The sequence below is a fragment of the Trichoderma citrinoviride genome (assembly GCF_003025115.1).
Source record: "Trichoderma citrinoviride strain TUCIM 6016 unplaced genomic scaffold BBK36scaffold_17, whole genome shotgun sequence".
In the NCBI taxonomy this organism is placed as follows: domain Eukaryota; kingdom Fungi; phylum Ascomycota; class Sordariomycetes; order Hypocreales; family Hypocreaceae; genus Trichoderma; species Trichoderma citrinoviride.
In genome coordinates this window covers 210,986-231,173 of record NW_020194725.1, presented here as the reverse complement: position 1 = coordinate 231,173, position 20,188 = coordinate 210,986, and the positions used below count along the sequence as shown (strand labels likewise).

Here is a 20,188-nt window from a genome sequence, read left to right as displayed (position 1 = left end):
TCTCCCCCTTTCCCCCCCGTGTAAATACAGCATGTAGAGAGAGTGTATATGAAGGTAAAAGCTCACCTTGTGCGTCTTCACATGCGCCCTCCACCCCAACCCCAACCTCCCAACCGCCTCCAGCATCCGCGCGCAGTTGCGCCTCGCCGCAGCGACGTTGAGCACCGCCGCGGGCGTCGGCACCTCCCGGAGCGACTTGCCCACGAAGGCCTCGGCCAGCGCCTCCTTGGGCGAGGGCGGGTAGAAGGTGAGCGACGACATTCTTGCTTCTATCTTCTTCTTCTCAAGTTGCTGTCTTTTCAGTTGTAAGTTTGTAGTCCCTCTGAAAAACTGCAATTGCTCTGGAAACCAAATACCTTTTCCCAGTGGTAATCACAACGTAAGGTTTGTAAAAACAAAAAAAGATGATAAGAAAGAACAACAAGCTATCAACCTGCTGTCCAAGCCCAGATACCTTGTTCAGTGTTTGTGAGAGATAATGTAGCTTCTTGCGACATCGGATAGCTGCGGTTGCCCTCGACCAAATCTCTCCTCACCCACGCTGCCCCTCATTCTCCAGTCTATGAGCTGCTAGACTGTTGCTGCCCCCCCACGGAGATAGAAGGTGGCTCTCTTCCACTACTAGAACGATACGAGGACCGTCCCGTAATCGGTGGGGGTCGCCCTTCTCACAGCGACAAAGGCACACTCACTCACTCACTCACTCACTCACTTATATAGGTACACATGGACTCAACGAGACCCAGAATCCCTTGATACAGCTTACATGATGCTTCTCACAGCTTACACGACATCTCTGTACGGTGTATTGCAGTAAGTTCGATACAAGCAATCCCAGATGTAGTAGCTGCCCTGTTGCCTACACCAATCATGACGCCTTTCACATGACTCCAAGCCTTGAAAGTATCACTTCTCTTATGCACCTGTTCAGCAAAAAAAAAGTTAACTATGCACAATGCCCCCCAGCTGAGTCGCCAACTCAGTCCCAACGCCATCGAGTAGTTCAAGAGGGTATCATCTCATGTTGGAGATACATCAGGAGTGCCAGCCTGTTGAGATGCCCATTCGGTCATTTCAAACTCTTGCCCTGGCCTTCCGGCAGCGTGATCGGTCCCTTGCAGGCCCTGCTGACGCTCGATTCGTGCCACCAGCAAGTCAAAGATTCTTTCCCCGGAGCTATGCTGCCATGCCCGGCGACCTGAGAGGAAGGCATGGTCCATCTCTTCTAGTGTGTATCCCTTGGTCTCGTGAGCCGCCCAGTTGACATACAGATAGATGATCCAGTTTACTAGAAATCATTAGCTATGCCGTAGTACGTTCCCATCCCATCAACGGATCACTCACAGGGACCGAATATGAAGAATACCCATCCGCTATCAGTCTACAAATCAGCATATCCGATCAACGTTGCCACAGTACGGGAAGAAGACAAGGAGGGAAGAAGAAGATGATGAAGAAGAAAGAAAAAAACGAAAGAGTAAAGTGTCATGCTTACTCAACAACCCGCACTGCCAGTCCCAGCATGTCAGTCATCGTTCCTCACAAGAGCATCCATCGGTAGACCTGCCTAGGCTCGGCAGCCCCCAGGCCATGCCAGCATTGCATATCCAGTACACGGCCATACAAAGGCCAAACCCTCTGCTTCGAAGCCAACCCGGGAATATCTCTACCGGGTACACCCAAATGATCGGGCCCCAGGACATCGCATATGTGACCATAAACAGACAGCAGAAGATAATCATACCAAGAGAATCGCCGTGAGAACTCTTGATGGCCCAGGGTACATGGGTCTCATCAAGTCCATTGTTGTCTTTGGCCTCACTGGACGCGATCCGTCTCGACTGGAAAAGACCTGTCAACAGGTAAGCCGGCATTCTATGTGTTCCATAGCTAAGCAGGGGGGCAACTAGTCACCCATCCAAAGTAGGCAGGCCGCCATACACACGCAGCCAAGCTTCATTGTTATCCGCCGACCCCAGGAGTCCAGCCAACCGATTGCCGGCAGCGTGAAGAAGAAGGTGAGAACGTGTAGGAGCACAACGACGAGATCTGACGAGGCGAACTCTGCTCCAACCGTGACAATCATAATCTGGTCTGGGAACTGTCAGCTAAGCTCGGCGTCACCATGACATTTATCCAAGGAGCATCAGGGCAGACAGACGAAGGACCAGATGCACGCCACACAGCTGGCTCCACGCGGTGACCAGCATGCCCAACACGAGTCTTGCTCGCACCCTCTAGGTCAGCAGCTCTCGAGACGGGTGCGGCACTTGCGGTTGGTTCAGGACATCACCCTCCAGCTCGTGAAGGTACGCCAGGACGTGGGCATTCTCTCGATCTCCAGATGCGTGTAGGTCAGCAAGCAGACTCTTTGCCTCTGGCCAGCAGCCCTCCTTGGCAAGCTGCCGCGGGCTCGGGGGTACAAAGTAGCAAAAGATCAGCAGCACAACGCCGGGCAGTATTTGCATAGCAAACGAGAATCGAAGAAGATTGAGGAGTCTGGTACGCATCTCTGGATAAATCTCCAAGACGCCGCCCAAAATCGACACTTCAGCCAGCTGGCCTCCGATTTGCCCCAAGAAGCCAAGGGCGATACCCATGGCGAGGACGCTGCCATAGCAGAGACGCTCTTTGCGTCAGCATCTTGTCAAGAGCGACAACCACCAACAGCATCAAGGGGCGTTTGCGTACCTGGCAAACTTGCCTCGATTCGACCGTCCCCCAATCTCAGCCTAATCTCAAGCCCTCAGTCATCACAGCTCCCGAAAGCCAGGGCCAAGCAATCATGAGACTTGAATCGTCTTACCAGATACGGGGGCACAACAGCGCTGATGACCCCAGCCGCAATTCCGCAAATCAGTCTCCCAAAGCCCACCACTCCAATGCCCGGCGCAAGCATCTGGATGAAGCTTCCCAGTATCCAAAAAAGGGCTGCATACGCCACTACCCCCCGCGGCGGTACCGCATCGACTAACTTCCACGACAGGAGGGCTCCCATCACAGAGCCCGTGGGCATGATGGCGGCTATGAGCTCTCGCGTGTAGGGTTTGAGATGGCCCCAGTCGTGGGAGAAGGCCATGACATCGAGCTTGCCGGACATTGACGACAGGTTGAGGCCGATGATGATGCCGCCTACGCGGTGGCCCTGTCAGAAAAGAAGAAGGAAGACGGTGATGCAGATGGCAATCCGTGAGTGATATCGGAGATGAGTTGGAAGAACTCACTCAAGGCGCCAATCACCGATATACTCGGCCCTGTTCTATACTCGACCCTTTCAATGTTAGAGCAGAGGTTATTCATGATGATAATGAGACTGGCATTAAGGGAACCAAATGATGAAGAAGTGAATTATGGGTATCCAGATTGACAGCATGTGGGAGAAGCGCTGACAGATGAAAGTAAGAGAGAAGAACAAGAATCCGTGACGATGCCCTGTATATTTCTACCGAACTTTGATGAGATGGCACGTGGTAAGTCTGTCTTTCGTCGTCACTCCAACATAACTTGAGGCAGCCTCGATCTCAGCACGAGGGAAGAACAACTCAACAGATCCAAACTGTTGCCCGGGGAACATCCCAACAAACAAAGAAACTACTTCCATTTCTGTTCCACACTCTCAAAGGCATGCCGTGTTCAATGATAGACCTCCCTCTCCACAGCTCTGCATGTAGCAGCCCTGCAGTGAGAAAAATCAGGCGACCAGCATCACGAATTCATCAGACTCACCATCAACTCCGGCCGCAAAGCTGCAAGAAAGCCGTCATCGATGACAGCCATAGAGAAGAAAGGCGTGAACACTGATCAGTCAAATCCCTGCACCATAGTCAGCGTTCCCTCTCCGAATCTGCATGTCACTGTGGGATGCGTTAGTCAACAGCGTGGTTGATATATCGATCTATTCCGTCGAATAGCGCAAAGAGATAGTCTCAAATAGTCGCGATCCTGAGGGTTAATTAGCTGGCAGCCTCCAACTCCCCTGGCCAGTTCCTGAAAGAAAAAGCAAAGTAATCCGTATGAAGACATCTTCTCACCACAGGGTCCAGTTCCCCAGGCATGTTACAAGGAAGATGGTCGGAAAAAAAGATGAAAGCACAAAACGAAACAAACAACAAATCTTTCGTCCCCCGCCCATTCCTCCCCAAGGAGCATGAAGGCATCATTCAGACATGCCTCATGATAGCCAATGCACGCATTCGTAACAAAGGGTATCTGAAAACGCCAAATGTTTCATCAGTCGTTATCAAAAGGCCACGCAAAACCGGCAACTAGCGGCGGCGATTTCGGGTTTGCCGGTCGTGGACGAGTTGGAGGTAGGCTCGTTGCTTTCTGAACGAGGAGTAATCGCCTGCGAAAAGCACCTCAAGGATGTTGCCGATTGAAGGATCTGCGCCAATATCATGCATGCGACTTTGTAGATCGTCGAGTGCATCCCTAAAGGAACGCTGAACGACTGCCATATTGGATGAAGAGCCGGCAATGTCATTGGCCGGGTTGTTGGGATCGACAATGGAGAGGCGGTCCTTGTTCTTGTAGACGAAAGAGGCGACCTTGTTCTGTGACGAGGGTTAGCAGAGGGGTGGCATAGGCGCCATGCTGCAAGGAGCCTTACCTTGGGAATATAGCCAACAGGATCGACAAGAGAAATTGCGTTTGTCCTCCAGCTAAAGTCGCGACCGTACAGCCTGAAGAACTCGAGGAGCATCTCGCCGAGATGGTGTTCCGGGATGAGTGAGCCGCTCTGGACCTCGGGCATGAGCTGAAGCATGCTGACGACCAGACAGATGACGGTAAAGCCGCCCAAGCCCCCGTTAACGGGCTCGTTCAGGCCGCGCATGAGCAGATAGTGCTTGATGACGGTGACGAGCGCAGGCATTGCTGGATATTCCTTCTTCCAGCGCTGAAACGTCTCAACCGCCCTGACTCCGCCAAGGTTCTCAAAGGACACGTCCACTCGCAGGCCCGTAGCCTTGTCGACAAACTTGACCAGTGGGATTCGGGCGTGGGCAATAACCTCGATCGAATCGAAATTGGCAATGCGCTGGGAGGTCAGGAACTTGCGGAACTTGTACAGCCAGTTCTTGGCGCTGAGGTACGTGGCATCGCCGCCTTTCATAAAGCTTTCAGAGCACACGACCACGTCCATGTCGGCGGTGGGCAGATAGAGGCCCGAGACGAAAGAGCCAAACGGGAAAAGCTGGGCATTGGCGAAGTTCCGGCCATCCCTCTTCATGGCCTGACGCAAATTGTCCACCAGCTTGGCACGGATGCTCTCCTCAAAGTCACGGGGCTTGACAAACTCATAAAAATCAACAATCTCCTTGTGCAACCTGACGCTGCGTGGTTAGCATGCGCCATGCATGGCCTACCCGCCGAGAAAAACAAAGAACGAGGGCGAAACCGACGACTTCTTACCGGAAAGCCATATCTGTTGTCGCAGAATGGTCGGTGGTTGCCCATGGGCAGCGCTCTTCGTCATCCTTGACTCTCCACTCGGGGACGATGTGTCCTCTGGAAGGTCCCATGTTGCCTTTGTTCAGCTTGTAATCAGGCGGTTCGATGATTTCGTCGTCGTAAGTCCGTTTGCGAGAGCCTAGGGGACCAGGGTCTGCAGAGCCTTGAGGTGCGGCAGGTTTGGGCGGCAGAGAGTGCGTATTAATACCTGCAGTCCAAGGCCTGTTGCTCGAGGCAGTTGCTGAGGGAGGCGGCGGTGGTGGTGGCAGTTTGCCCAGAACTTTACTGGAAAGTTCAACTTTATCAGGCGGCGGGGCTGGTGGCTTGGATGCCGCAGCGGCTTTGCTAGCAGGTTTGCTGTCGTCCTGGTCCTCGTGGCTCTGGGCTTCGTCGTCGCTAAAGTCAAAAGAGAGAAAGTCTTCAGCCTCGGTTGGCGCGGCTGGCTTGGCTGCGCTATCTTCCAGCCTCGCTTTGCGAATCAGCTTCACCACGTCTCGCTTCTTGCGGGTGGACTCGTCCGGGCAGGGAAGCGCCGTGTACGGATCTGGGTTGGACCACTTGGGGGCTGCATCGCCGGACTCATCGGCCGCAGCGGTGCGCGTCCTTTTCTTCGCAGGTTCTTCCGTCTCCGATTGCGACGAAATGTCCATGTCCCGCTCGTCGTCGTCCGACAGCTCGTCCACGTCACGGTACTTGGCGCCTTCGCCGCTGTAGAGGCTCTCTTCAGGCAGGTTAGTGGCATTGCCAGCTATCAGGGCGCGCTCCGAGTGATGGGGCGGGGGCTGCCAGCGCGGCCTGCCATTTCTTCGGGGGGGGAAATCCCCCCTCCCGCCTCGTGCGTCTCGTCGCGGATGCCGTGGATACGACGGCTGGCCGGCAGGCGCAGAGTTGGCGATGCCAGCTGGCTTCTGGACACGAAACGTAAAGTCGCCCTGGGGAACATTTGGGCGATATGAATCGCCGCCTCCGCGGTCGTCGCCGTACGGCCGCGGGCGCGCCTCGGGCCGGCGGTCGCCCTGTCTGTCGCCATTCCGTCTGCTGTAGGAGTCGTGATAGGGCCTGTCGCGCGGCTGAGAGAAGCGCGGTGGTGAGCGTCGGGGAGCATGGCGATTCCTGTCATTGCCGTAGCCGTTTTGCGAGCGGTCCTCGTTCCGCCGCTGTGGCTTGTTGCGCACCATGTTTGCGCGTCACTGTTCGACTGTTCAGAACAGCAGAAGTTGGAGCCTTTTAGAGTCGGCTGCAGTCACGCGACGAAATGGAGATGCGGAACGCTGCACTTCTTCACCAAACAGAGAGGCGATGATGAGGTATTGACGCGATCTGAAGTTGGGCTGCCCAGGTTAAAATGTGGTTGCAGTTATCGCTTATCGGTTCGTAGATTTTTAGCGATAAAGGCGCCCGCTACTTGCATATGATCCACATCAAATTCCACAACTTGAGTCTAACGAGGGTTATATAGCTTCGGGGCGTTTTACGAGATGCTTCATCTCACAATCCTCGGTTCAAGGGCAGGACTGAATTTATTTTTGTATCGGCCGTCTCAATAATTGTTTCTGAGCGCCGGAGAGTGTATAATTATGATTGTTTTACCTCGCTTATGACACTTAGGACCGACTTGAGGATTGGGCTGTCTTAATGAACTCTACTACTTACCTACCTAGCATTATGCTTTAGGGCTGGCCTATTTATAGTAGGAACGTTAAAATGATCTAGCAGAAAACTGTGAAACTCAGAAAGAATAGAAGTAACTGCGTTTGATTACTCAGAAGTGCCGTAAAGACGAGACAGAATAGCCGGCCAGTCCTGTTTCTTCGCCCACTCTTCCCATGTTGTCATCGGGCAGTCAATGCCAGCCTAGATTCACCATTGATGTAAGCGCCTAATCCCAGACAGAGTACTATAGCAAGGGAAAGGAGAAGACAAACTTTTCTGATATCCTCTGCTTGCAAAGGATTCATGCCACCGTCATAGCCGGGATTCGAGGTATACAGAAACATGTCGGTAATCTCCCCTCCAAGCTGCGGCTCTCCACAGGCCGCAATCATCTCCTCGGGAGAAACCTGCCTGTAACTCGCCGGGATTCCGGTAATCTTGCTCCATGTCTCGATAGTCTCGGGCCAGGTGCAATTTGTGCCGGCGGCCATGTAAGACTTTCCGGGGGGCATCTGCCAGACGGCATATGTGAATGATCCCATGTCGTCGACTGGAGCGAGCTGGGGGACTACTTTTGTAGGATCTGTGGCAAATGCCATTTCGACTCGACCGTCAGGAAGCTTGTATCCGGGTTAGATGGGATTTGCAGCAAGTTCACCAGAGATTTTGTTTTGGCGAGGTTTCGTCAGGAACTCATGAAATGAGGAAGACAGATGGAGTGATGGAGTCACAAATCGTCAAAACTTACTTTACCAAAGTACGACTTGGGCAGGATGTTGAAGCTGGTATAGAAGAACCCCGTCTGGATGCACGACATCTTCCCCGCCAGCTCAGGATAATGCTCCTCGACATACGCCGGAAAGACGTCCGCCTTGGCATCAAAGTGATACAGCTCCTTGAACTTGCCGCCGCTGCACTTTCCCGCATGGCTCAGCGTGGAAACGAGGAATCCGTTGGCATCGAGCGAATCCACAAGCTTGGCGGCGGCATCGGCAATGTTCTTTCCATGACGATACTCGGCCTCGTAGGCAAACCGCCGGTACGAGATGCCCTTGGCCTCGGCTTCCTTGCGGCACGCCGGGTGGAAGAAGGGCTCCCAGTAGTCGGTGACGCTGAAGATGACGTTTGCTCCGGCAAAGGCCCGGTCGAGGCTGGCCGGGTCGTCGAGGTTGGCCTGGACCACCTCGGCGCCGCGAGAGGCGAGTTCCTGGGCGGCGGGAGAGGCAGGATTGCGCGTGAGGCCTCGGACGCGGAACCCAGCTGCGAGGAACCGACGGGCCACGGAGCCGCCCTGGTTGCCGGTGGCTCCAACGACGCAAATCAGCTTATCTCCTCGGGAGCCCATTGTTGCTGCGAGCTTCGGGCTGACGATCTGTAGTGCCGACAGGTGGAGAGGTGCTCGCGGAGGATTGTCGTCGGGCGTTGGATAAAGACGATGCAGAAGCGGCTCAGTTTGGAAACTTGCCGTCCCCACTGCAGAGACGGGAGGAAAGAGAATGGGAAATAGTTAAAGGGCGGAGATCCATTCACACGACAAAAGGAAACTCGCGGACCCAGCATCAATCGCCTGGACCAATATCCAGGCCCGTAGCCCCTCACCAGCTCCCCCAGCTGGCCGGGCCCCTTGGGACGGCCAAGCATCATTCAATAGTTGTCACAAGCATCAGTCAGGTATTTTCCCAGGGCAAAGCAATCGAAGCGTCATCAGCTGCAGGGAAAGAGAATAGTACTATGACACTAGTAGACGACGACGCTCTTGGATTGGACTCTCTATAATCACAAAGTACATATGTACGGTTCAGTCAACTGGACAAAGAGGGAACTACCTAGAACGACATACATCTTGAGAGCGATGTAATATTGGCGGAAGCTCTGCTCATTCCAGGCCGCACGAGCAAACAAAAGGCAACCCAACGGAGCCCGCGAAAGCACTGTTCCCAGCCTATAGTTTGTGATAGTCAAGTACCAAGCAACAGACGACGGTGCGTAATCCTACCTACGCATGCATGTCCCTACTATGGGGCAATGCACTATTCAGAGGGAAATCGGCCCCAAATCTCGCATGGTCCCCGTCCCAGTACCATGGACCAGTCCCTTCCCAAGCGACGGCTAAACAGGCCACATGCAGAAAAGCCAGCCGGGTCCAAGGGGGGGGTTCCGCTGAAGAAATCGTGTGGAGACGGCCGAGATGAACCGCATGCCTCAGTCGGCCTATTAGGAGCCTCAATCACGGTCCTGGCAGCCCACTTGCATCTTTGTTGGTCCGGCCAAGCTTTGCGAGAGTGGCGTGAGGGCGGGATGCGACGGCGAGGAGAGAGAGGACGATGGAGGGCTTGCAGATACTAAACACTACAGGGGCTGACGCGTGTAAGAGGGAGAAATGGCCGCACATGCGCCGGGTTCGGATACTTTTCCATGGAGCAATGGGTGAATTTGTCGACAAGAATACCTTAAGCAACAAACGAAGAGCGCACATGATATTGACTCTCTGTAGTCTTTCGAAAGCCACATACATGGTATAGCAAGGACAACTCCCAACCGTAGCATCAACAGTGAGAAGGTGCCTATGAACACACCCAACACATGATTGATGATTACGATGGAAACATCTCATGACCGAGCATCAAAAAAGGCCCATAAGATTTCTTTTCAAAGCAGATTGCGCTGCTGCTAGCTCGTATATGTCTTAGCCCTCCCGAGGCCGAAAAGGCCGGGAAGCAGTAAGCTTCGCTCTCCCGCAAGCGGCTCCCCGCCCCAACCCGAAATTCCTTTGCTCCGTCCAGGCACGCTGGTGGCCCCCATGAAGATTCAGGATTGTCACTTCCTTGGCCGCGAGAAGGGAAGGGCAGTGGGAGATTGAGTCCTGCGAAAGCGAACGAAAGAAAGCGCATCTACTACATATCAGCGCCCGGACTGCAAACCGCGAGAGCCAGGGTGGTTGTGTGCGAAAACTGCGACTAAACCCAAACGAAACGAAGAATCCAAGGGCACACTACATTATCAACGGACCAGGTCACATCTGCCGCGACAGCGAGACCATGGCATCGCCTGTGGGAAGGGGCAAGTCCCCGTCCACTTCGCCCAAGGGCCAGCAGACATGGTCGGCATCCGCGTCCGGGTCGCCGCGGCATTCGCCGTCTCAGTCTGCCGGGCCCGCGACGGCTGGGACTCCGCTGGCCGGGCTGGTGCATGGCGATGCGGACAATCCCGTGCCCGTCCAAGTCGATGTGAGTGATTGTCACGGGAGTCGAGATTCTGCGAGGGCCTGCCGCCGTCTACATGTACATCGACATGTAGTGCGCTTGGTGTAACGTTGGCCTTGGCCATCATGGAGGTGGCAGTAGAGGCCAAGATGGAGACGGGGAGAATGGATCAGAGAGAAAGACGCATCATCATCATCATTACAGTCGCTTACTGAACCTGGGACCCCAGACCGACGCGTATCCCGACAACCCGGCCGACGCCGACTCGACATACGGCTCCGACCAGGACTCGGCCTACACCGGCTCCGTCACGTCCTCCATCTACAACTACCGGTACGAAAACGGGCGCCGCTACCACGCCTACCGCGAGGGCCAGTACGTGCTCCCCAACGACACGCAGGAGCAGGAGCGCCTGGACCTGCAGCACCACATCTGGCGCCTCCTCATCGGCGGCCGCCTCTTCACGGCGCCGCTCCCTCCGCCCGACGACGGCGACGCCGCCGCGCTGCGCATCCTCGACCTCGGCACCGGCACCGGCATCTGGGCCATCGACATGGCCGACGAGTACCCCTCGGCCTCGGTCTTCGGCGTCGACCTGTCGCCCATCCAGCCCGAGTGGGTGCCCAACAACTGCCGCTTCCACGTCGACGACTACGAGGACCAGTGGACGTACACCGAGGACGAGAAGTTTGACTACATCCACGGGCGCGCGCTCAGCGGCACGTCGGCCGACTGGCCGCGCTTCTACCGGCAGGTCATGCACAACCTGAAGCCCGGGGGCTGGCTCGAGATGCAGGAGTATGATGCGTGGATCTTCAGCGACGACGACAGCTGCGACCGCGCCCCGTGGACGATGGAGTGGGTTGACAAGCTGGATGCCGCGAGCAGGTTGTACGGCAAGCAGATCAACGTGGCGAGATTCCAGAAGCAGTGGATCATTGAAGCCGGCTTTGAGGATGTCGAGGAGAGGGTATACAGGGTGCGTTTTATCCATTGACCTTTTCGTTCCAGAACCGCTGTCAGGCCAAAGGGAAAACATTGAACCAAGCTAACTTTTGTCCATACGCAGATACCCATCGGCCCATGGGCAAAGGACCCTACGCTCAAGGAGCTCGGCAAGTATGAGCAGACGCACATGCAAATGTCGGTCGACTCGCACACGCCCGCCCTCTTCACCCGGGTGCTCAACTACTCCAAGGACCAGGCGGACGTGCTGATGGAGGGCGTCAAGCGGGAGTTTCGGAGCCGCGACCTGCGGCTGATTACCTCGTACCGGTTCATCATTGGGAGGAAGCCTTTGAATGCGTAAAGCTAGGATTTGTACATTGTAACATACGAGGCGAAGGGATTGACTGGGTATGATGGGCTGCATGAATAAAGATGTGTGGTGGTTTGGTCTTTTGGTTTCGTTGTTAAGCGTATCTGGGCAGGGAATTCGAACACGGCTTGTTTTGGTTTTCGATGAGGGTAGTCATCTTCGCAGTTGTATGATGAATACGAAGGAGCATGAGCTGCAACAATGGAGTGAAGCCGTCTACTGTTACACATCACATATCATACAAATACCGGCGACGCAGCCTCAACTTCTGATACACTCCAAGTATCAGATACCAGGCCCGAACTCGTACACGCGCGTCCATACAAGCCTACACATTATTACTGTACATACAGTTAGGTTGTCGAACTGTTTGCCCATCACTCCTCAGCAGCAGCAAGTCCAGCCGCAGAAAGCAAGGGTGGCTAGACAGGAGTGCCTTGTCTCCCTCTATTGGTGAGATGAGAAGAGGTCATCTGCAGACCCTTTGCATTAGCTGTCAGCACGCGCGCGAGGCGGCCTTGGGGGAAATGCTGGCTGGCTGCCTTGGGAGAGGTGGGAGTGTGGGCGTTTGGGCTGCGTCGGGTTTTGGATTGTTTTTATTATATGTGGCCGATATGTGGAGTGATGCTGCTCGAGTTGATGCGAGTTGTAGAAACTTGAAGTTGTTAATGTTTGATACGATAACACTCGGACCTTGAGGTACACATGCTTCGCATGTTTTTAGAGCACAGAGAACGACAACACCATCGCGAACCAACTCTCATAGCAACACAGATAGCATAGCACAGCCCCCGTGGCGCCCACGAGGCTGCGCCCAGCTGAGGGGCACGAATTCAATCACCGTCTTGACGTGTAATACTATCAGGCGTGCATACTCCGTACACTTAACCTACCTTACCTACATGTACCTTACATCTACTAGCACCTCCAAACACAGCCCAAGTCAACCACCCCCATCCGCGCCTCATAGGGCTCAATGCGGCTGATTAGAGACTTGATTCCACGGCTACCTATCCGTCAAGCTCGATTTTTATTAGTGCCATGTGCCCTTTTTCCCGGCATCTGATCCAAACCAGTCTTTATCCTCGCCCAGGCTCGCGCGCACCCTACAAACCCAAGAATCTTCTATAAATATATATTCTTATTTACCCTTCTTCTAATCGATACTCGCCAATCATCTTCTGAGCAAGGATACGGACACAGAACAGCAGCAAGATGAAGTCCACCGGGGCCTCGCAGCGCGCCGCAGAAATCACGAGCGCGATGCTCAGCGTCCCGGGCTACGCAGACGACACGATGCTCTTCATGATGCGATACGGCTCACTGGCCCGAGTATGTCACTCTACTTTTTTCTTTGTTCTTTCTCCGTCAAACGGCAACCATTCCCCGTCTCCATCAAACATGATCTCACCGCGGGTCCCACCGCAAAGTAAGACGACGGGGAGAGAGGCCTGAACGCTTTTGGGCGTTTCTGCTCGCTTTCTGAGGGGGCTGGATGGTTTTGTGACCTGATTGACGATGATGATGATTCGACTTCATGTTGCCCTGAAGACGAAACAGTCTCGGCTACGTGAACAAGGCCATACAACTCAGGATCCTTCGTCCAATGTCAACGTGTGATGAAGAGACACACTTAGCCGTCAATTACGAGGTCTCGCCATCCCGCATTGGCCTGCCCTCGCACGAACTCAACCCTCATCATCATCGTCCGTCTTCCCAGGTATCAAGTGATGCCTCGCCCCCTCTTCCCCCCGCAGATGTCCTCTCACTACATGTATCCTTGAACTTCCGTACATCCTCCCCATAAGGTACCTAAGCACAGCACCCGTCCCCTGGAGACAAATACTGTAAGGAAAAAAGACTGACGAGGCCTACTAACCACTGCGTTTCCGGCATCTCGCCCGCCCGTACAGGAGACGCTCCGCAAAGTCGACTGGGATGAATTCCAAGTGCGCCTGTCGGCCCTCAACAAGCACTGGTTCGCCAGCAGAAGCAGCGGCTGCCGCGGCACCACCACCGCCGTCAACAACGGCGATGGCGAGACTGCCTGTACAACAGCTGCCAAAGATGGCACTACTACTGCCACCTCTACTACCACTACTGCTGCTGCTGCTGCTTCTGCCGCTGCCGATTCCGGCGTCGAAGCTGAAGCCGAAGCCGAAGCCCAAGAGGCCCACGACAGCAGAACCGCCGAGCTCAGGGCCCGGACGCTGGAGCTGGTCCAGGACTTTCCGCCGCTGGTGCGCGATTTCGACAAGTTTGTCGACTGCACGCGGATAACGGCGATGCGGTATGGCAGAGGAGGAGGAGGGTCCCCATAGCAGCAACTTATCCTGTGTATTTCCGATAAAGTAAAATGCCTAGGTAGTAATAAATTAAAGAAATAAAAGGTAATATACATTGTATCAAAGCCAACAAGTTCCCCCATTCCCATCCACGCCAAAACGTCCGTGCAAAGAAAAAAACGAGGGCTACACTTCTGCCAACATGCACACCTGCAACAACAACAACAACAACCACAACCGGAAACAAGAATCAAGTCGTATCCAGCAAAGGGCGGTTTGCGAAATTGCTTCAATTTCAGAAAAGAGCCGCAGCCCGTTTCTAGAACTGCTGTCAATACCAAACCAGGGAGCATCAATCGCAAATCATCTCACATGCACCTTTGTCCTGCCGTCATCCAGTCCACTGAGCTAGCTATTGAAGCTATCATCACACAAGTGATCACCTGCACTCTTCACTCAAATGTAGCCTTCATGTTGTTTTCATTTTCCGCCGAAAAATAGGACTACAAACAGCCATCAACACGGGGCACAATCGCTTCCACTTTCACACAACCAAGCAACAAGTTTCTAGGGAATTGCCTTTGCATTGTGAAATTACTATTATCTGGGTGAACGAAATTCTCGGGCGGATCCAAAGAAAAATTTCCAACCAACTCGCTCGCAGGCGTAGAAGAAGAAACAAACGCTGTTTTTTCTCTCCCTGCTCGTCCCCCCATCCTCATCTCCTCCCAAAAAAAAAAGCGACCGTAAAAAGAAACAGTCCTGTCAGAAATTTGAATTTCGTATCACATCTTGCCGGCGCATCACACAATAGGAAGCCCAAGAAAGGGTAAAAGTAAAAGAGAAAAGAAAAAAAGCACATAATTATTTCCATATCCAATAGAACAATAAGTAGAAACGCCATCTTTCCCGTTGGCGAAACATCTCTAGATGATGTCGCAACTTTATGCAAAAGTCGAGAAGTAGCAAAAAAAAGAGAAAAAGTGTAAGAGAAGTCGGTTGTGAGGCGGAAAAAGCAAAAAAGCACCAAAAATGTTTGCCGCGCCAAATCCCCTCATATTTCCCACCGAAGCCAGTCCGTTTGGTATAATTGAAAAGCCGAAAAGAAAAAAGGCGGAAGACCCGGTTTCATAGTTGTTTTTTTTTCTGCGGCTCCCGGACAGTCCGGCTCCGGGAAGGAAAAAAGAGGAAATCTGGGTTGGGAGTGTTTGATTTTGAAAGAAGCGATAGGTATATCCTTTATCCCATTTGCTGTGGTCGTAATAAAGCAAAAAGTACCGCTCTTCTCCTCCCAAGACTTCTAATGCCGGCAAACTAATTGACCTTCTTTTCCCCCTCCATCCCCGTCATCCCGTCCAGTGTCCAGTCCATGATGTTTTCCTCCTCCGGTCCCCCCAAGTTCAAGGGGAAAGGGTTCGAAAAATTAAAGTTGAGAGAAATCGCTTAGAGGCTGGCAGCGAGGACGGCGGCGGCACCGACACCGAGGAAGATGTTCTGGCTCAGGGAGTTGGCACCGCTGGTAGGGGCGGTGGTGGGAGCACCGGTGTGGGTGCCGTTGGTGCCGGTGGTGGGAGAGGCAGAGCCGCCGGTCTGGGCCATGGCGGAGGCAGCGAAGATAGCGATAACAGCGGCGGCACGCATTTTGAAGGTTTGGTTTTGGTGGTTTTGGGGGGGTGGTTTGGTTGTGTGGTGGTTGAAGTTTGGAAGAGTTGAACGAATGTAGACTTCAGTTGGATTGTGCGTGGGTTGATGGGAAAAGAAAAAAGAAGAAGAGAAAGAGGCTCCAGCTGAGACCGAACGTCGGGCTCGCTTTATATCTCGGGGCTGATGGGGAGATGGCGGATGGGGATGGGGGATGGGATGGGATGATAGAGAGCAGCCCCCCCCCCCCTGCCATGGCACAGCGAGGGAAAAGGAGCCCACCCACCCACCAGGCTCATGCAAACGCGCACGCCCCTGTCTATCCTGCCCATCCTGCCCACCGCACCCCTGACGAGGCGCCGGGGGCAGGGATCAGGGGATTGGCCGCCCACTGGGCATGCGTTCAGAGGGCTCCATGGTTTTGCGTCCCAGCAGATCACCGCCTTAGTCATGTTGCTTGCTCTGCTGCTGCTGCTACTGTCCTCAGTGCTGCTTCGGCTGCTTCTGCTGCTGTGCTGGAGGCTGGTTATCGCGTCATGTCGCCACTTTGCCTGTTGCGGCTGTGAGGTGGTGTGTGTGCTACCCGGGCCCGGTATCGTCACTGTCACTACCTGATGACTCGGATGTACTCATTCGACCACAAGATAAAGCCGCGAGGTACATGGCGTCTACCGGGGCCGGTCACTCGTAGGTACATTCCGCAAAGAGGCAATTGGCATGGCTGCTGGCTTGTCCGTGTGAGTCGCTTGCCGGGGCTGTGGATAGCAGCGTGGTGGCAGAACAGCAAGGGTCTCTTTTTCCCTCGTTGCCACTGCGAGTTTACAATGTACTCGTACGAGTACTACAAGCAACGGCACGGAGCATGAGGTGCAAAGACTTGTACATACTTTACACAGCTCATTGACACTGGATATTATTACTTTTGCACATGCAGCATAGCCCCCCCATGTCATACCGGCATCCAACCAATCGATATATATAGAACAAGGGCAGATTACAGTACTGCACGGCTTGTGCCAGCACCTGAGCCCGCCTCGTTAACCACCTACCGCTAGCGGCATGTACGGTAAGCACTTTTAATTACCGGACGGGCAGATATTTCGATTGATTCAAGTCAAGTCAATCATGCCAGTTACTCGTACTGTAGCAGTAATTGCAAGTTACATAGCATGTAGAATGTCGGAGCCGGAGGTGAGGGCGTAAGGCAGTACTTCGGAGCGCAAAGCACCTACCCGTTGTCGCCCATGCGCGTGCAGTATTACCGAGCGGCAGAAGTGAAACTGAACTGAATGGACGTCTTACGCGTACGCAAGCCTCTTGATCTGAAAGCCGACCGGAAGCCCCGAGCAGTTCCGTTGGCCTTTTTCCGTCACTGTGTCTATTATTGAGGTCCAGTGCTTTTGTACGAAAGTAATTTCATGCTCTCTGTGATAGTATTAGCATTGCACGCCTGGGTATGTAGTAGTGTACTTCTCGTTGTTGTGCCGCCCCGGTTGAATGGATTCCTGTTGCGGCGGCCATTCCAATGCTACCTGTACGCACCACTACCCCAAGGCGTACCGTACCTTTCTTCAATTCGTATCGTGCTGGAAGGTCACTGAAGCTGAAGGAAGAGAATCGATACCTGCTACTACGAGTAGGTGGGAGGGGGGGCGTGAATGGACTGGAAGCAAGAAGAAAAAAAAGGGGATGCTCAGACAAAAGCCCGATTGTCCTTGTGTTGCAAGATTAGGCCTAGCTAACACCTGCTGCCCTCCCACGCGGCGAGATGGAGATTGCGATACGATGGGCCAGGAACAAAGGGACGGGAGAGGCAAAATTCTGTCTCTTCTTGTTTTTAGAGTTGTTTTATGTACTTGCAGGAAAAGGAGATTGGAATGAGAAAAGCTTGAGACAACACACACAACGCCAAACCATCGCCATGTACTCCGTATCTGCATCTGCAACCCGAAGCGTCGTGCTGTGTAACTGGAAGCAGCCCATCGGGATTTTCTTGCTGCTGCTGCTGCTGCATGATGGCTGAGGGCAGCCAACGAAAATGTCACCAATCGGACTGGGCCTTGTGCTTCCCCATGCCTTTTCTTTCATTTTTGTGCGATAACAGCGCCTAAAACAACAGAAATCTAGACAAGGAACTGGGAATCAAGGAAGCTGGGCAAGATGTCACAGCAGCCGCGCCGTATGTGCTGGAAGTTACCTTGCATCGACGACAATCCAATGCGAGTTGACTGCCTTACTAGCCGAACCACACACCACACCACACCACACAAGATACTAGCCTTATCTCTGGTCTTCTGTTTTCGTTCTGGCGCTATCTCTGGCTGTCGACTATCTCGTCGACCTGCTTATCCGCCCCTACTAGCTCAGCTCAGCTCAGTCCAGCCTGGGCTGCATCAAAACAGCCGCCCATCATCAACACCAGCAAGTCAGCCCAGCCGCCCGCTTTCATCCGTCCAGCAACGACATCATAAGATAAACAACAGTCACGGCAGCAGCAACGAAGACGCAATGAGAAGCCCTTCCCACATCCGGCGCAACTGGCCAAAAGCCACCCGTCTGCCCGCCCAAAGAGTCAAGCCACTTTTGGATCAGCCCAAGCCAAAGAGCCCACCACACAGCTCCACCGCTGCGACATTCGAACAAGTTGTTGTACGGAGTATTTTCCGCCTCTTTTTTCTTCTCTCTCTCTCTCTCTTTGTTCGTCTCGCACACATGGCTAGTGACCCCGGCCTCCCCTCTTCCACATCATCTGTCGCTTTTCATCCATGTTTTTTATGGGGAGGGTGTGGCATACGCGTCATCAGGCAGACGGATGAGAAACGAGCCACAGCCTTTCCCACTCCGAAGCGAAGCAAGACGGCGCCTAGATAGATAGGCAAGATACTAGGTAGGTAGCCACTTCAAGATGGTCGCACTCGAGCTTCCCATCCAGACTTGTACAAAGAAAAAAAAAGGCGCCATTCACAACACGAAAACAAAAAAAAAACTTGGAACAGCCAGGACGGAAAAGGAACAAGAGGGAAAAGGGTCAAAAAGCGGGCGGCTGGAGTGGGCCAGCAGCAGCAGCAGACACATTCCACTGTCTCTCTCTCTCGTCGTGCTGCCTCTCTTCCAAAGTCACCGATATGGCTCGTGGCTGGTGCGTAGATAACGATTGGGCCCTGGCAATGGCGTGACTGGAGAGAGATTTGGCCAATGCTTCCCGATGCTTGTCTTGCTCTTTCTCCTGCCTTCTGCCCTGCTCTGCAGACTGTTACTGTAACCTTGTAGTATGTACTCGTATGTACTACTCGTACAACCAAACGAACGGCCATCACAGCATCTGATGTGCTCTCCTGTTCGCTCGTCACATCGCTACGGCGGCCATTGCAACCCCGTTGTGCAGCATTGTAACATGTCGTGTACATATTTCAGCGCGCCTTGCTCGTATCATGACGGCGCTTTGATGAAGGTGGCACTTTGACTGCGTCTCATTTTCTTTTTTCTTTTCTTTGCCTTGCGCTTCGTTGGTGCTGGGCAAGGTGTCCCTGTGTCTCTCTCGTCCATTTCCCGCACCCGTCTTGGCCCTGCCGTCCTCCCCGGCTGGCTGTTTGTTGCTACATGTATGTACCCTGGCACTTGTACATTACCATCACTGCCGGCAAAGCTGGCAAAGAGCAAGGCAAGGTACATAAGGTACCTACTCATAGTGTCCCGTACCGCCCATCGCCATTCGTCCAATTCCCTTGAAACAACGCAGCTCCCCTTTCTAGGTACATCTCTCTTCTCTTCTTCTTCTGCCACTGTACGTATGTACAACTACGCAGCACACAAGGGACAGGGGTGTATGTGTATCAATCAAGAAAGAAAGGAGAGAGAGAGAAGGGCAAAGCAAAGCAAAAAAGAACGCAAGATTAGCAGTGGAGACAGAGGGCTCCAGTCCGGTGGATCGCCCTCAAACCGCCGTGCGTCTGCCGATCGGGGATGGGAAGCAAAAAAGCTTGGCCTGTTTCTTGTTCGTTCGCCTGTTTGCTTGATGTTGATCTTGTTGCTTTTTTGATAAACCCTCAGACGTTGTTGCTCCATAGTACTGTCGGCCTGGGTCATCCAGCCTATGAAGCTGGGCAGCTGGGATTGCTGATATGGGGAGAGGGGGCCTTGATGGGGTTGAGATACGTAGTAGTATGGGGAGGGATGGATGCGTGATGTATGTATGTACGAGGGGTTGGGAGATGACTGGACTGGATTTGGACTGTGCTTTGTGTGACAACGGGCGCGCATCTGGATGACTAGATGAGGCAGATGAGATGACTCGGGATGCAGTAAGCATTGGAGGGATCCAGGGACTCGCCGTCAAGTTCCCCTGGACGCCGGTAGATCTCTCGATGCTTGCACACCAAGAGTATTCTCTACATACTGTACACTAGATGGCTAGATACATACATTGAAGTTGCAGTAGTAGCTGAGCATGCACAACGGGTGACAAGTCAAAAAAGGAACATTGAAAGTGAAAATCACCGAAAGTTGCCCCCCCATGAACCCGTCACCGTCACAGCACGAGCAGCTCGCAGCCAGCCAACGACGACAACGACACGACTCAGCAGCGCTCCGGCATATGGGTGAAACGCTGCCGAACCGGCTTCGACGGGGATGGGGGG

At 53.6% G+C, this 20,188-nt stretch overlaps 7 protein-coding genes across 7 annotated transcripts in view; 2 read left to right on the top strand and 5 right to left on the bottom strand.

Moving 5' to 3' along the window:
* Positions 1-261, bottom strand: part of BBK36DRAFT_1172560 (hypothetical protein) — a gene marked incomplete at both ends in the record, with an annotated part of 1,729 nt that extends 1,468 nt beyond the window's left edge. Inside the window, one exon of the mRNA XM_024895745.1 lies at positions 67-261. Within this exon, the coding sequence (XP_024745683.1) occupies positions 67-261 (195 nt within the window). The remainder of the gene's footprint in view (positions 1-66) is intronic.
* Positions 262-1,019: 758 nt separating this feature from the next.
* Positions 1,020-3,016, bottom strand: BBK36DRAFT_1172559 (MFS general substrate transporter; the record flags this gene model as incomplete). Its single annotated transcript, XM_024895744.1, has 7 exons — positions 1,020-1,288; positions 1,544-1,852; positions 1,915-2,094; positions 2,162-2,237; positions 2,271-2,610; positions 2,692-2,732; positions 2,807-3,016. The coding sequence occupies 7 exons, from the start codon at positions 3,014-3,016 to the stop codon at positions 1,020-1,022; spliced, it is 1,425 nt and encodes a 474-aa protein (XP_024745682.1).
* A 1,249-nt stretch (positions 3,017-4,265) lies between these two features.
* Positions 4,266-6,416, bottom strand: BBK36DRAFT_1096011 (hypothetical protein; the record flags this gene model as incomplete). The annotated part of the gene is made up of 3 exons (XM_024889083.1): positions 4,266-4,553; positions 4,610-5,327; positions 5,413-6,416. Coding segments are annotated over 3 exons (2,010 nt in total), but the record flags the coding sequence as incomplete, so codon positions are not given.
* A 793-nt stretch (positions 6,417-7,209) lies between these two features.
* On the bottom strand, positions 7,210-8,449 carry BBK36DRAFT_1129147 (NAD(P)-binding protein; the record flags this gene model as incomplete). Its single annotated transcript, XM_024891709.1, has 3 exons — positions 7,210-7,305; positions 7,377-7,724; positions 7,853-8,449. 3 exons carry the CDS (start codon positions 8,447-8,449, stop codon positions 7,210-7,212), a joined length of 1,041 nt encoding a protein of 346 aa, XP_024745680.1.
* A 1,315-nt stretch (positions 8,450-9,764) lies between these two features.
* BBK36DRAFT_1136547 (S-adenosyl-L-methionine-dependent methyltransferase) lies at positions 9,765-11,741 on the top strand. Its single transcript, XM_024893019.1, is given in 7 exon segments — positions 9,765-9,898; positions 9,909-9,945; positions 10,067-10,079; positions 10,136-10,331; positions 10,537-11,286; positions 11,377-11,616; positions 11,717-11,741. 3 exon segments carry the CDS (start codon positions 10,143-10,145, stop codon positions 11,614-11,616), a joined length of 1,179 nt encoding a protein of 392 aa, XP_024745679.1. The 5' UTR covers positions 9,765-9,898; positions 9,909-9,945; positions 10,067-10,079; positions 10,136-10,142; the 3' UTR covers positions 11,717-11,741.
* Positions 11,742-12,840: 1,099 nt separating this feature from the next.
* BBK36DRAFT_1185068 (hypothetical protein) lies at positions 12,841-13,946 on the top strand (the record flags this gene model as incomplete). The annotated part of the gene is made up of 2 exons (XM_024896426.1): positions 12,841-12,961; positions 13,495-13,946. The coding sequence occupies 2 exons, from the start codon at positions 12,841-12,843 to the stop codon at positions 13,944-13,946; spliced, it is 573 nt and encodes a 190-aa protein (XP_024745678.1).
* A 416-nt stretch (positions 13,947-14,362) lies between these two features.
* Positions 14,363-15,551, bottom strand: BBK36DRAFT_1163038 (hypothetical protein; the record flags this gene model as incomplete). Its single annotated transcript, XM_024894492.1, has 2 exons — positions 14,363-14,413; positions 15,390-15,551. 2 exons carry the CDS (start codon positions 15,549-15,551, stop codon positions 14,363-14,365), a joined length of 213 nt encoding a protein of 70 aa, XP_024745677.1.
* Positions 15,552-20,188: the final 4,637 nt, after the last annotated feature.

Bases quoted from the DNA above. Each gene is read 5' to 3' on its own strand.
- BBK36DRAFT_1136547 (XM_024893019.1), top strand. From the start codon at position 10,143: ATGGCATCGCCTGTGGGAAGGGGCAAGTCCCCGTCCACTTCGCCCAAG. The intron at 10,332-10,536 runs GTGAGTGATTGT...CTGGGACCCCAG, and splicing joins CCGTGCCCGTCCAAGTCGAT to ACCGACGCGTATCCCGACAA. The intron at 11,287-11,376 runs GTGCGTTTTATC...GTCCATACGCAG, and splicing joins TCGAGGAGAGGGTATACAGG to ATACCCATCGGCCCATGGGC.